General features: G+C 35.9%; 1 protein-coding gene across 1 annotated transcript in view; it reads left to right on the top strand.

The window, feature by feature from the left end:
* The window catches only part of LOC145288258 (stabilin-2-like), a 223,917-nt gene extending 213,612 nt beyond the window's left edge, over positions 1-10,305 (top strand). The window contains exons 44-45 of the mRNA XM_080136297.1: positions 3,779-3,895; positions 9,424-10,305. Of these exons, the coding sequence (XP_079992423.1) occupies positions 3,779-3,895; positions 9,424-9,576 (270 nt within the window). The 3' untranslated portion in view covers positions 9,577-10,305. The remainder of the gene's footprint in view (positions 1-3,778; positions 3,896-9,423) is intronic.
* Positions 10,306-12,690: the final 2,385 nt, after the last annotated feature.

The raw sequence follows: 12,690 nt of genomic DNA, 5'->3' as shown, positions 1-12,690 counted from the left end.
TTGCCAGAGATTGGATGGTAGCTATGCATGTGCGTCCGAAGCGTGACTTATCACTTATCTCTGTTGGCACTCTGAAATCGACGAATCTTCCAACTCTGTTGACATCAACTTCATCGGATTCGCAAACGTTCAACTGATGAATGTTAATCCGTTCAATATTTTCTGTACGGAAGAATTCAATGACGTATCTTAGCTCCTGACACACGTCCATGACAGGTGTTGCTTTCTTAGAGTCTCACACCGTCAATATCTGCAATATTTGCAATAGAGATATGAGACTTTCAGGTCATTAATGCATGTTCAGTCATCATAGCAATGTAATTTGTAATCCCAGCTGATCCATTTGGGCGGAATATAATAGAAATTGTTTTGAAGAGTGCTTTTGGAACGTTCCTCGTAATTGCTCCATCGTACCAAAATTGTAATATTTGTGTTGTATGGGAACAAAATCGACAGACTCTAACATAAAGTCTTTCACTGTTTATTTATTTATTTTTATTTTTTTACATGGAGTTCACCACTTATCAAGGCCCAATGGCCACTCAGGGATAAGGGTTATCGTGTGTACAGTAATCAAAGTGTAGCAATAGTATTGGAGAATTGGTAAGGTGTCATTACTTAGGGAGGGGGCGGTTCATCAGGAATTTGTTTGTGTTGGACTTGAAGACATCCAGGTTGAAGTCGGGAGCAAAACAGGCAAGCGGAACAGAGTTCCACAGGCGTGCAGTTCTAAGAAAGAGGCTTTGTTCATGGTATCTACGTTTTGATTTAGGCACAGATAGGGAGTGGGGAAAATTATTGACGGTGGTTTCAGCAAGTCGGGTGTTTTTTGAGAAAGATTGGCGAGGGGGGACCAGAGATTGGAGCTCAGACGAGCACCTGCCATGGAAGTAACGATAGAACAATGACAGGCTCGCTACGTCTCTTCTGTGGGAGAGAGGTTGCAGGGTAGAGAAAAAGGTATCCCCCACCAAGCCACGGGGTCTATTTTGTACTCCGTCAAGGCAGGATAGGCTGTTTTTTGCAGCCCCTGCCCAGATGTGGCAGCAGTACTCCATCTTTGGACGTACTTGGCTCTTATATAGATAGAGAATTGCATCATTAGTGAGATATCTTCTGGAGCGGTAGAAGGATCCCACCATTTTCCCAGCGACCTTGGCCACAGACTTGATGTATGTGTTCCATTTAAGATCAGGTGTAAAGGTCAAACCCAGGAGCTTATCAAATCCTGGGGCCTCCCTTAGACGAGAGCCATCCATTTCAATTGATGCCAGATGGGGATCAGAGCGTTTATGATGTAGAGATAGGAGCTTGGTCTTAGATGCATTAAAGGTAACCAGCCACCTCTTTCCCCACTGTACCACATGCTCAAGATCAGAGGAGAGAGAATCAGAGAGAACATCATCATTTACGGCCTTTGATGTGTTGCCATAGATGGTCGTGTCATCAGCATAGATGTCAACGAAAGATTTTAGTATGTGTTTTGGGAGATTATTGATGTAGATAAGGAAGAGAGTTGGACCCAGTATGGACCCCTGAGGGACTCCAGCATTAATACTGTGGGCCTCTGATTTCTGCCCATCAACCACTACTCTTATGAGCCTATCAGATAGAAATGATTTAATGATAGAGAAAATATTTCCAGTTATACCGTAGCTGGAAATCTTGTGTAGTAGGCCTTTATGCCAAACCTTATCGAAGGCCTTTGATATGTCGAGAGCAATTGCCCTAGAAATGAAGCCTTTGTCGAAAGATTCGCTAATCCTATGAGATATAACCGTTAGAACATCTGCTGTAGATCTAGCAGAGCAGAAACCATATTGCGTGTCGCTAAGAAGGTTATTTCTGCTGAGGTGGTTGACTACTTCTCTATTTATTGTGGATTCCAGCAACTTACTCATGACACACAGGAGACTTATTGGTCTGTACTGAGAGGGGGATGACTTATCACCTGAATTCTTAAATACAGGGCATACTGATGAGGTTTTCCAGGGTGTTGGAAAGCACTTCTCCTTAAGGCAACGCTTAAACAGTTTGGAAAGTATGGGGGCAAGGTCTGGTTGTAATTTTTTTAACACTATAATTGGAATGCCGTCAGGGCCAGTTGCTTTACTGGAATCAAGGTTCTTGATTAGCTTGGCGACCTCACGCACAGATATTTGTATGTTGCATAGCGTGTTGTCTGTTATAGGAGGGAATATGGGGAGTTGATGGCCTTCGTCACACAGGGTAGAATTTGCCGCAAAGTTTTTGGCAAATAGTTTGGCCTTGTCGGATGCTGTCGAGATTACCTCTGGTCCATTGATAATGGCTGGGATAGAGCGCACGTTTCTGTTCAGGATCCTATTTGCTATTTGCCAGAACTGGTGGGAACCAAGCCGCTGATCAGCTACTTTGGACTTAACGGATTGCGCATATAGTTCTCTTGCATTTTTTATTACTCTTTTACAATGGTTGCTAGCGGTTCTGAAAGCAGCTTTAGTTTCAGTGCATCTATTATGTTGGTAGCTATGGAAAAAGTGATTTCTGTGTGCGATGGCAGCAGCACATTCGGGGGAGAACCATGGCTGGCTGTTAGGTTTTTGTTGGAATTTTTTGGATGGTATGAATTGGCCTATGCCTACAAGTAACCATTCGGTCAGATCTGATACTATAGAGGACACATCCTTTTTAAACATGAAATGGAGAGGGAGATCAGAGATGAATGTACGGAAGCTATCCCAGTTCGCCATAGAGTATCGGTATACAGTACAGTGGAGAGGTACGTCTGTAGATTTATTATATTTCATTTTTATCTTAACCGATACGACGCAGTGGTCGGAGGATCCCAGAGGAGATAGAATGGAACATGAGCATAGCTCAGGGGAAGTTGAAAGAAAAAGGTCTAGGAGGCTTGCGAACTGACCGGTACTATCAGGCACACGGGTGGGCTCGCGGACAATCTGAGTGAGGTCATAGGCAATGGCAAAATCATGACAGAACCTCCCCTCCTCATCAGTCTTATTTGAGTGAGTCAGCCATTCCACATTATGGACATTGAAGTCACCGCAAATGTGAATGTTAGCCGAGGGATGAGCAGACAGGATGTGGTAAATTTTTTCTGATATACTCTTAAAGACAGTAACTCCACTGTTGTGGGGGCGATAGAGGGCAAATATAAATGCGGTGGTGTAAGCAAGTGCAACCCAGAAGCACATATAAGGTAGATGAGGGTCTTCTCTGGAGATATTCCTGCCACATTGGAATCCATCTTTAATGTAGGCACATATTCCATGCCCGTGGCGATCTTGGAGGTGAGATTTAGATGTTAGGTTAGAGTATCCTTTAATTATGAACACATCTAGGGAGGTGGTCGGCCCTATTCCAGTTTCGCTTAGAAAGAATATGTCAGGTTTCGTCTCCTGTAATTGGGTTTCAACCTCAGGAAGGTTAGAACAGAGAGGGAAAGTAAGACAGGAAAAAATGTTTTTTTAAGTCGAACAGCTCATTCTGGTGGGTTATTCTGTATTATATTGTTATTGTGCAATAGATTGAATCCGATCGGGACTCGGCGGGTTGGGGTTAGAGCAGAACAGAGAGGGAAAGTAAGAGAGGAAAGACAGGAAAAATCTTCTTTTTTTTTTTTTTGTAAGCTCTTTCTGGGGGGGGGGGTATTCTGTATTATATTGTTATTGTGCAATAGATTCGGACTTTCATAGTCTGCGACGTCAGTTATTGCATTATCTGTGCAAATTCTTTTGAATATTTTGAACAAGTTCATTTATTTTCTCTCTTTTAGGCCGTGGCAATCATCATACCAATTCTGTTTGTGCTATTGGCGATTGGTTTGTTTTTCTTATATCAAAAATACGCTGCAAATATGACTTGCAGAGATCTCTGGCAACGTTATAAAATGGTAAGTTATTTTTTTAAGTAGTTTGTCTTTCCAATTTTTTACAATTTTTTATTCTTTATTTGCATTTGATTTCCAGATGATTCCAACAATAGAACAGATGATTCCAACAATAGAACAGATGATTCCAACAATAGAACAGATGATTCCAACAATAGAACACACAATTGGAACAAATCATTCGTTGACATCTATGCTGATGACACGACCATCTATGGCAACACATCAAAGGCCGTAAATGACAAAGTTCTCTCTAATTCTCTCTCCTCTGATCTTGAGTGCGTGGTTCAGTGGAGGAAGAGGTGGCTGGTCACTTTTAATGCATCCAAAACCAAGATTCTATCTTTACATCATCAACGCTCTGATCCCAATCTAGCATCAATTGAAATGGATGGCTCTCGTCTTGGGGAAGCTCCATGTTTTGACAAGCTTCTGGGCTTGACCTTTACTCCTGGTCTGAAATGGAACACGTACATCAGGTCTGTTGCCAAGGGCGCTGGGAAAATTATGGGATCCTTCTACCACTCCAGAAGATATCTCACTACGGATGCAATTTTCTATCTGTATAAAAGCCAAGTACGTCCAAGGATGGAGTACTGCTGCCACATCTGGACAGGATGTGCTAAAAACAGCCTATCCTGCCTTGACAGAGTACAAAATAGACTTCGTAGTTTAGTGGGGGATTCCCTTTTCTCTTCCCTGCAACCTCTCTCCCACAGAAGAGACGTTGCGAGCCTGTCTTTGTTTTATCATTATTTCCATGGCAGGTGCTCGTCTGAGCTCCAATCTCTGGTCCCCCCTCGCCAATCTTTCATGATAAACACCCGTCTGGCTGAAACTACTGTCAATAATTTTCCCCACTCTTTATCTGTGCCTAAATCCAAACGTAGATTCCATGAGCAAAGCTTCTTTCTTAGAACTGCACGCCTGTGGAACTCTCTTCCGTTTGCCTGTTTCCCACCTGACTACAACTTGGATGTCTTCAAGTCCAACGTAAACAAACTCCTGACAAACCGCCCCCTTAAGTAAGACATTCTATCAAACCTCCAATACTAATGATTACTACAATACTATCTCATTGATTACTGTACATGCAATAACCCTTATCCCTGAGTGGCCTTTGGACCTTGATAAGTGGTGACCCCCATGTAAAAAAAAAAAATTAAAAAAAAACAAACGTTCTCATTGTTACGTAACTTCGAGAAAGAAGCACTTTTTAAGCGCATATTTTCGGTCAGCTGAAATGTATTTTTCATAAAACTCGCTTCAGACAATGCATTAAACCGCTTAATATAACGTGCTATAAAGAACTAAAGGTGGTTATTACAGTGACAGGAGAGGCTTACTTACATTGGACTTGAAAAATCCAAGTCTATATGTAAGAGAAGGCAGTCATCAGGAAGAAGGTTATGGTTTGTAATTCTTGGACAGAAGCTACTGGAATAGGAAGTTGTATTATATTGGAGTAGAACAAAATTGAATTTGTAAAACCACTAGACCAACGAATCAAACGAGCTGGAACAAAATAATCGGGTAATTGATCAGATAATTATGACGAACATATACCGGAGGATGATAATGACATTTGCGCATTCCTTACATCATGACGATTGTGATGATAATTCTTTTATCATATTATAATACGGATTTATACAACAGTTCTTGTTAACACAGAGGAGGGGAGATACTTCACTTATTGATGATGGCGGAGGGGACACATTACTTGAGGAAGTTATATAAAGTTCGTTTACAAGATCATTGACAGAACACATTTATCTTTTCCTTTTTGGGTGGAATGATGACAGACGAAGACAACAGTTTACAAATATTAGAAGATTCTTTATTCATACCAGCTGGATGATTGATATTTGTCAGGGATTCAAGCCTTTAAGACTACATGGTCTTCTCTTACCCATTCGCCTCTAAGGGGCATCAGCTTCCAGTCTGACCGACTCTCTCTCTGAATCTCTCTGGGTGTGACTGTTTATGATTGATTTTAACTTCGAACTCTGTCTCAATATATTGAGAATATCCTTTCTTGATGACGTCAGAGGCCTGCTGTTCCACGTGAAATTTATTCACGTGGATTTTACATATGTATGTCCAAACACATTTTTGGCAAACAAAGAATTCCCAATTTGAATCGTTCAATATCCAACCTATTTTTAATCATTATTTCTATAACTCTAATTATGATTCATTCTTTTAACTGACATATTTAATATCAAGTTATTTCTGAAAGAATGAACAATCAACTGCATTCCTAAATTAAATATCTATCTCTGATATAAATAATATTTAGTTATTTGTGATAACAATGACAATCGTTCTGCATTCATAGGATTTCAATATCTATTATCTTTTTTTAACTTTTCTTACTGGGTTCGATTCTAACCTTTTCGAATCTCAATTTGAAACTTATCTAGTTTTCCTTCTTACTTACTGGGGTCTGTCCCTTTGTAACACAATATAATAGACATTTAAAGAAAATGCTGAGACTAGTAACATCATGTTTGTGTGAGAGAGAGAGGGTGCAAAGGAAAAGAAAGGTGGAACCAACCAAATTACATCTCTGAATCTCTTCAAAAACTCTACACAGAGGTTCCCCAGCCAAAACATGGCAACATTACATTATGCAAGATCTAATAGTAGATTTGTAGAGAATAGTTTCGGACGTGAGGACTATTTGGAGCGATAAATAGAACCAACTTTACGAGTCACAGAGAGAGCAATGGATCGAATATATGAACTCCAAGAAAAAGTCTTGCTGAGAAAAGCCAAGAAGTTTCAGAATTGATTTCTCCTTAAGAACTGAGTCTTAACGTATTAAATGAAATGCATCAGCTTTTAGATTATTAGAATATGGCACGTGATTCGAGCGAGATAAGAAAATCAGAATAAAAATAGATATTCATTTTCTGAATAATAATCTCTGGAAGAAACAGTCATTTTTAGAAAAAGAGAATGTACAGACATCATCCAGAGTTACTCAAGCTTCGATAAAAATGAAAAGACCTAATATCAAAAACTTTCTTCAAACTTTGCTAATCCTATGACCGACCTTTTATTGTAGCCACGCCTTATTAATAGAAAATGACTACTTTGATATTATTTTAATTGGAATTCATTATTGAGATGAATATTATTTATATTGATTTATTTATTGCGGACTATTATTCTCGTCTTTATTAGTTGTTGTTTCACGACGATGAGAGATTCGAAGTTCGTATCCCGTCGTGGTTACCACCTGACGAAGGCCAGAGGAATAGTTGGCCGAAACATCGTGAAACAACAACTAATAAAGATGAGAATAATAGTCCGCAATAAATAAATATAGACTACTTATAATATATAGTCTATAAATAAATATAGACTATTTTGATGTTCGCCCCCTCAGCAACTTTTAGCTGGCTACTGTAACGAGCATGCACAGAAGCGCTCAACAACGGTATGTCAATGTATTAGTCGGACCTAATTTCGGCAAAAATGAGTTGGTCGCCAGAGTGTTACAATAAACTGTTACTGTAAATAAGAAAAACATTAGATAAGTGGAAAATGAGATTAGGATAAGCCGAGACTCGAACCTTGTAAGCAAGGTTCAGAGATAGATTCAGAAAAAGGAATGTTAGAATTTAGCTATTGTTTTGGAAATAGTTGGATATTGTTTGTAATGTGAAAAGGTCAGCTAGACTAAAAACTGTATTAAAAAGGTCAGCTAGACTAAAAACTGAATTAAAAAGGTCAGCTAGAAAAGAATAAAAATTAAATTGAAAAAATAGGTTAGGCTGAAAAATAGATTAGTGTGGATTCTTTGTTTGTAGAAGTGTGTTTTGGAAACGTATGCTTAGCCACGTGAGTGGTCACGTTTTAGAACCACACATCTGACATCATAGCAAAAAGGGAATTTCTCAATATAGGAGCTAGTCAGAATCGACAGTCGGCAGTCGAGCAGTTGAAACAGAACATCTGAGTCTGCTAGTCAGAGAGAGAGTTGGAGTCAGGGTCTTTTGGAAGCGAAGGAAAGAACCATGTAGAAACGAATTTGAATTCCTGACGTCATCATCATTTCGACCGGTCAAATGAAATAAAGAACATCATCGATTTTTGTAACTATTGTCTTCGTGTCGTCATTCAACAATTGAAGATAATGTGTTAATCAACTTAATATGAACTTTGTATAACCCCCTTCCAAGTAATGTGCTCCCCCTCCTCCACCATAAGTAATGATTCTTTCCTCAGATGTAAAAGATTATCCCCCTCCTGTATTAAAAGAACTGATCACCCTCTCTCATCGCTAATATATGTCATAAGAATCCACAGAACTGTAATATGTATAAATGTCTTCTCTCTCTCTCTCTCTCTCTCTCCATCATCATTATCGTCAATCCTGTATTACATGTACCCGTTATACGTCCCCGTCATCTCTCGATATATGATACCCAATATGAATGTCCCTATACAACAAGAGTCGTTCAGCAAGTAACTGGCGAGGTTTCTCTGGTATCGTGTCATTTCGATGGAGTTGTTCGGGATCGTATCGACGGAGTTATTCAAGATCGTGTCGGGTCGTATGGACGAAATTGTTTTGGACAGTGATTGATGTGTGGACGGAATTTTTTGTGTTGTGACGGACCGTATCGACGGTATTTTCTGTGTTGAGTGGCGTAGACGGAAGCGTTTGGTTTATGTTTATTATCCAGTTGACTTAACACGTGTGAGAAAACAATTGTTTTCATCTCTCTTCCCTCATGAAGACATTGTATGCCTTGGTGTATCATTTCTAACTATTTTCACGATCTTTTTTACTTCCGGTAACTGTTTTCTTTCTTATGACTCACGTCCTACACTTTCCAGGGAGACTGGCTTCATAGTATCAGAATTTGTTCATCACACTATTTTCTTTTATACCCATATCAAACTACCGGAACCTGGGAAATTCCACGGCTGTATCTTTTCATATGTAATATATTGTTTCTGGGCATTCTGTGGACATTCCGTCTGAATGGAGACCCCAGGATATTATTGCAGCCCTTTTGTTAAAACTGTAAAAGTATTTATCTAAGTAGTTTGGTTAATTTAGTCTTAGAATATATCTGGTTATTACGGTTTATCTCCAATATCCTAATAGGAATCTATGACATATGCCCGGCGTGAACGAACCCCCACAACATATTAGACCATCTTTTGTCAGAACAGATACTCCCCTTGGATCTCAGCCAGAATACCAAGAAGATATATTTTAGTTTCACGTACGGCCTAAAAGTGGCGTCATATTTTTTATTTATTTATTTTACACTTTATCTTCAGTGATTGGGAGATCCTATTTATTAAAAAGGAGGGTAGAAGGTGATAATATACTACGCACATTAAATTAGCGTATTTAATTGTATGTTCGTAGAATGTTATAACCTTCTTTCCTCCTTTTTAATACATAGGATCTCCCGGATAACAATTTATAATATGGAAACCGTGACACTACGTACATTAAAGGCACTACGATATTAATATATAGATCCTTCTTTCCTTTTCAGATGTCCGACACAAAGATTTCTTTCGCCCATCTTAAGAGTCACGAAAGCCATGAAATGCTTCAAGACCTTTCACAACCGTTGAACACAGATGTACAGAATCCAATCTTTGGTCCTCAGGATCTTCTACTTGACGAAATGCAACAACCATGTTAGAATTTGTTTTAATTATAAAAATTATCATTGATACGAAATGCCATGGATATTTAATTGATTATCATATTGAATGATTTTACAAAAACAAATAAAAAAGAACCGTTGCTATTGTTCGAAAAGTGTAGACAAAAAATGTTCAATCTAACCCGGAAATAATGCAACCGATCTGGTGTTATTTTTTTTTCAACTAAATTGATCGAAGATGCCCAATTTAAGATATTGATAAAATTACCAGACAGATCACGCCACATTCTGTAGAAATCAATTGTACTCTCTGCGTGTGATGCTGTTGCAGAAAAGGGCTCTCTAAACGCTATCGTCTTAATCTTAGTAAAGTCTCAGTTTATCATCCAAAACCCAATTGAAAAAGAATCGTTGATATTGTTCAAGAAGTTTAGACAGAAATGTTCAGTCTAACTCGAAAATAATGCAGCTGATCTGGTGTTATTTTGTTTTTCATAAATTGAAATAAAGTGCCTAATTTAAGATATTATTAAAATTACCAGAAATTTTACATTTCAAAAGAAATCAGGGGTCTTTTTCAATTTCAGTTATATTTCTATTAATTATTCATGAACTAATGAATTTTATGATTTTTTTAAAAAAGAAGAATAAAGATTTTCCTCATTTTCACCCTCCATTAAACTTTATTGTATTAATTTCCATTTCATGTTTAGAAAAATATTTCCACAAAACAATGAATAAAGAATACACATGGAACTCGTAAAAGGTTTTCACAGACTTGCAGCATGAATTATTGCTTTTTTTTTTATCTTTACGTACATTTATAGAAAATATCATTTTATGTGTTAATTAGTGAGTAAATAATTTTATTTGTAAATTTAAGATGATATTTAATATATTTTATAGCAATAAAATGTTTTCTTGGTTTGAAATCTTGATATATATGGTGTTCCAGAAGTCTTGGACAAATTTTAAGACTTTATATCTACTGAACTATATATGCTAAATGGAAGTGACATGATTTTAAAGCTAAATTTATCAAGGATATATATATATATATATATATATATATAGTATATATATATATATATTATATATATGCACATATACATATATATATGCACATATACATATATATATATATATATAGAGAGAGAGATAGAGAGAGAGATTAGATTAGATAGATAGATAGATAGATAGGTAGATAGAAAGTGAGTTATAAAAATATATATGAAAATTAAGTTACACAGAATATTTTGCGTTTCATTCTAGTGAGAATTCATCAGGACGAAAATGAAACGCTAAATATTCTCTTTAGCTTAATTGCCATATATATTTTTATAGCTTACTACCAAGCTCTACCTATGTATTGAGCACTGTTGAAGTAAATACTGAAAATTCACGCATAAAATTATATTTTCATATATTAATTTATGTGGTTAAATAAACGAGTCATATATATATATATATATATATATATATATATATATATATATATATATATATATATATATATACATATATAACTACTTCATTTACTCACATAAATTAATATACGAAAGTATAAATTTATGCGTAAACTTTAAATATTTACTTCAAAAGTGCTCAATACGTAGGTAGAGCTAGTTTGTAATTTATAAAATATATATGGCGATTAAGCTACACTGAATATTCCGCTTTTCATCCACGGGCGCATAAGCCTGAAGAATCCTAGAGTGAATGAAACGCGGAATATTCAGTGTAGCTTAATCGCCATATATATATATATATATATATATATATATATATATATATATATATATATATATATATATATATCGGTATGCTATTTGTAGCCTTATTAGTTTTTGAGATATTTTATATCCTTAATAGTTTTTGAAATGTGTTCACGACTTGCGCAACACCCTGTATGAGCAATATTTTTAATTAACAAAAACAAGGAGTTATTTGATTTCGTTAAATTTTTATTACTCATTTATCATTCAATTACTTTTATGGTGAACTCCGATGAAATAGTTTCAACGTCAAATTTACTCGTCCTTAGTCAACTTGTTTGCAAATCCCAGATGTTGTTTGTTTGTTCCCATTTCTTGAAAACATAAATCCATCAGAAACGCATAAAGAATACTCTTTGAAATAAAAAAAAAGAGAATGTCTAACTCAATATATTTTGTAAAGAGCTATGGCTAGCATAATATGATTTTTAACGTGACAAAATGCATTTGTAAGTTTTTAAAGCACATTTCAAAGATATTCATAAATTGTTATTAAATAGAACATGTTTTAAATAATGGAGAAATGTCAAAAAACGTGATATTTTTGTATTCCGAAATATACGGCATAAAAATGGATAACTGAGTTATACACAAATTAAAAAGAAATTTTTTTAACTCATTTGAACATTTTCAGAGAGTTGCAGCTGGTATATTTAAAATATTTTATAGGAAAAGATGATTTTTTAATGTTGATAATTAATGGGATAATTTTATTCATCAATTTATAATGATATATAAAACATTTCTAATATTAACATTTTGTGAATGATCGAATTTTATCTATGGAAGACCAACCTTGCAAAAATATAATTATCCCCTTTGAATCTTGATAAGCAATAGTATATATTTTTTTGTTTTTAAAAAGAAATAATAAACTTCTTTTCAATAATATTTACAAATTAGAATAATTAACCTTCACATTTTAACAAAAGCTGTTTTAAAATAATAGTCATCTACTCCTTTCTAAATGTAATTTATATTTTTGTTTGTTTTTGAATAATAAAATGATTTTTTTATTAATAATGTTTTGTCGTGAATTCATCGTTTGTTTGTACCTGTTTTTTTTTTGCATACGTCATGAAAAGTAAATAAAAGATGTAAGATAATGCGTGCAATATATTTATATTAAAACTTGAAAAACTTTCTCTCCCGCCGTCTCTTTATTCTCTCTCTCTCTCTCTCTCTCTCTCTCTCTCTCTCTCTCTCTATAGTATAGTCTCTCTTCTATTTCCGCTATTTTCCTCAACCCTCTGTCACCTACGCCCAACCCATTCCTCTTTCTTATTTTTCTTATGCACTGAAAAATAATAATGTAATTTGTATACGAGATCCCTTCAATACGTCATCAGACATTTTTTGTACAAACATTTAAAAT

The sequence above is a fragment of the Euprymna scolopes genome, chromosome 2, assembly GCF_053919585.1.
Source record: "Euprymna scolopes isolate OS-2025 chromosome 2, ASM5391958v1, whole genome shotgun sequence".
Classification (NCBI taxonomy): domain Eukaryota; kingdom Metazoa; phylum Mollusca; class Cephalopoda; order Sepiida; family Sepiolidae; genus Euprymna; species Euprymna scolopes.
Note: the sequence above shows the minus strand (reverse complement) of the source record. Positions and strands in the feature narration are given on the sequence as shown.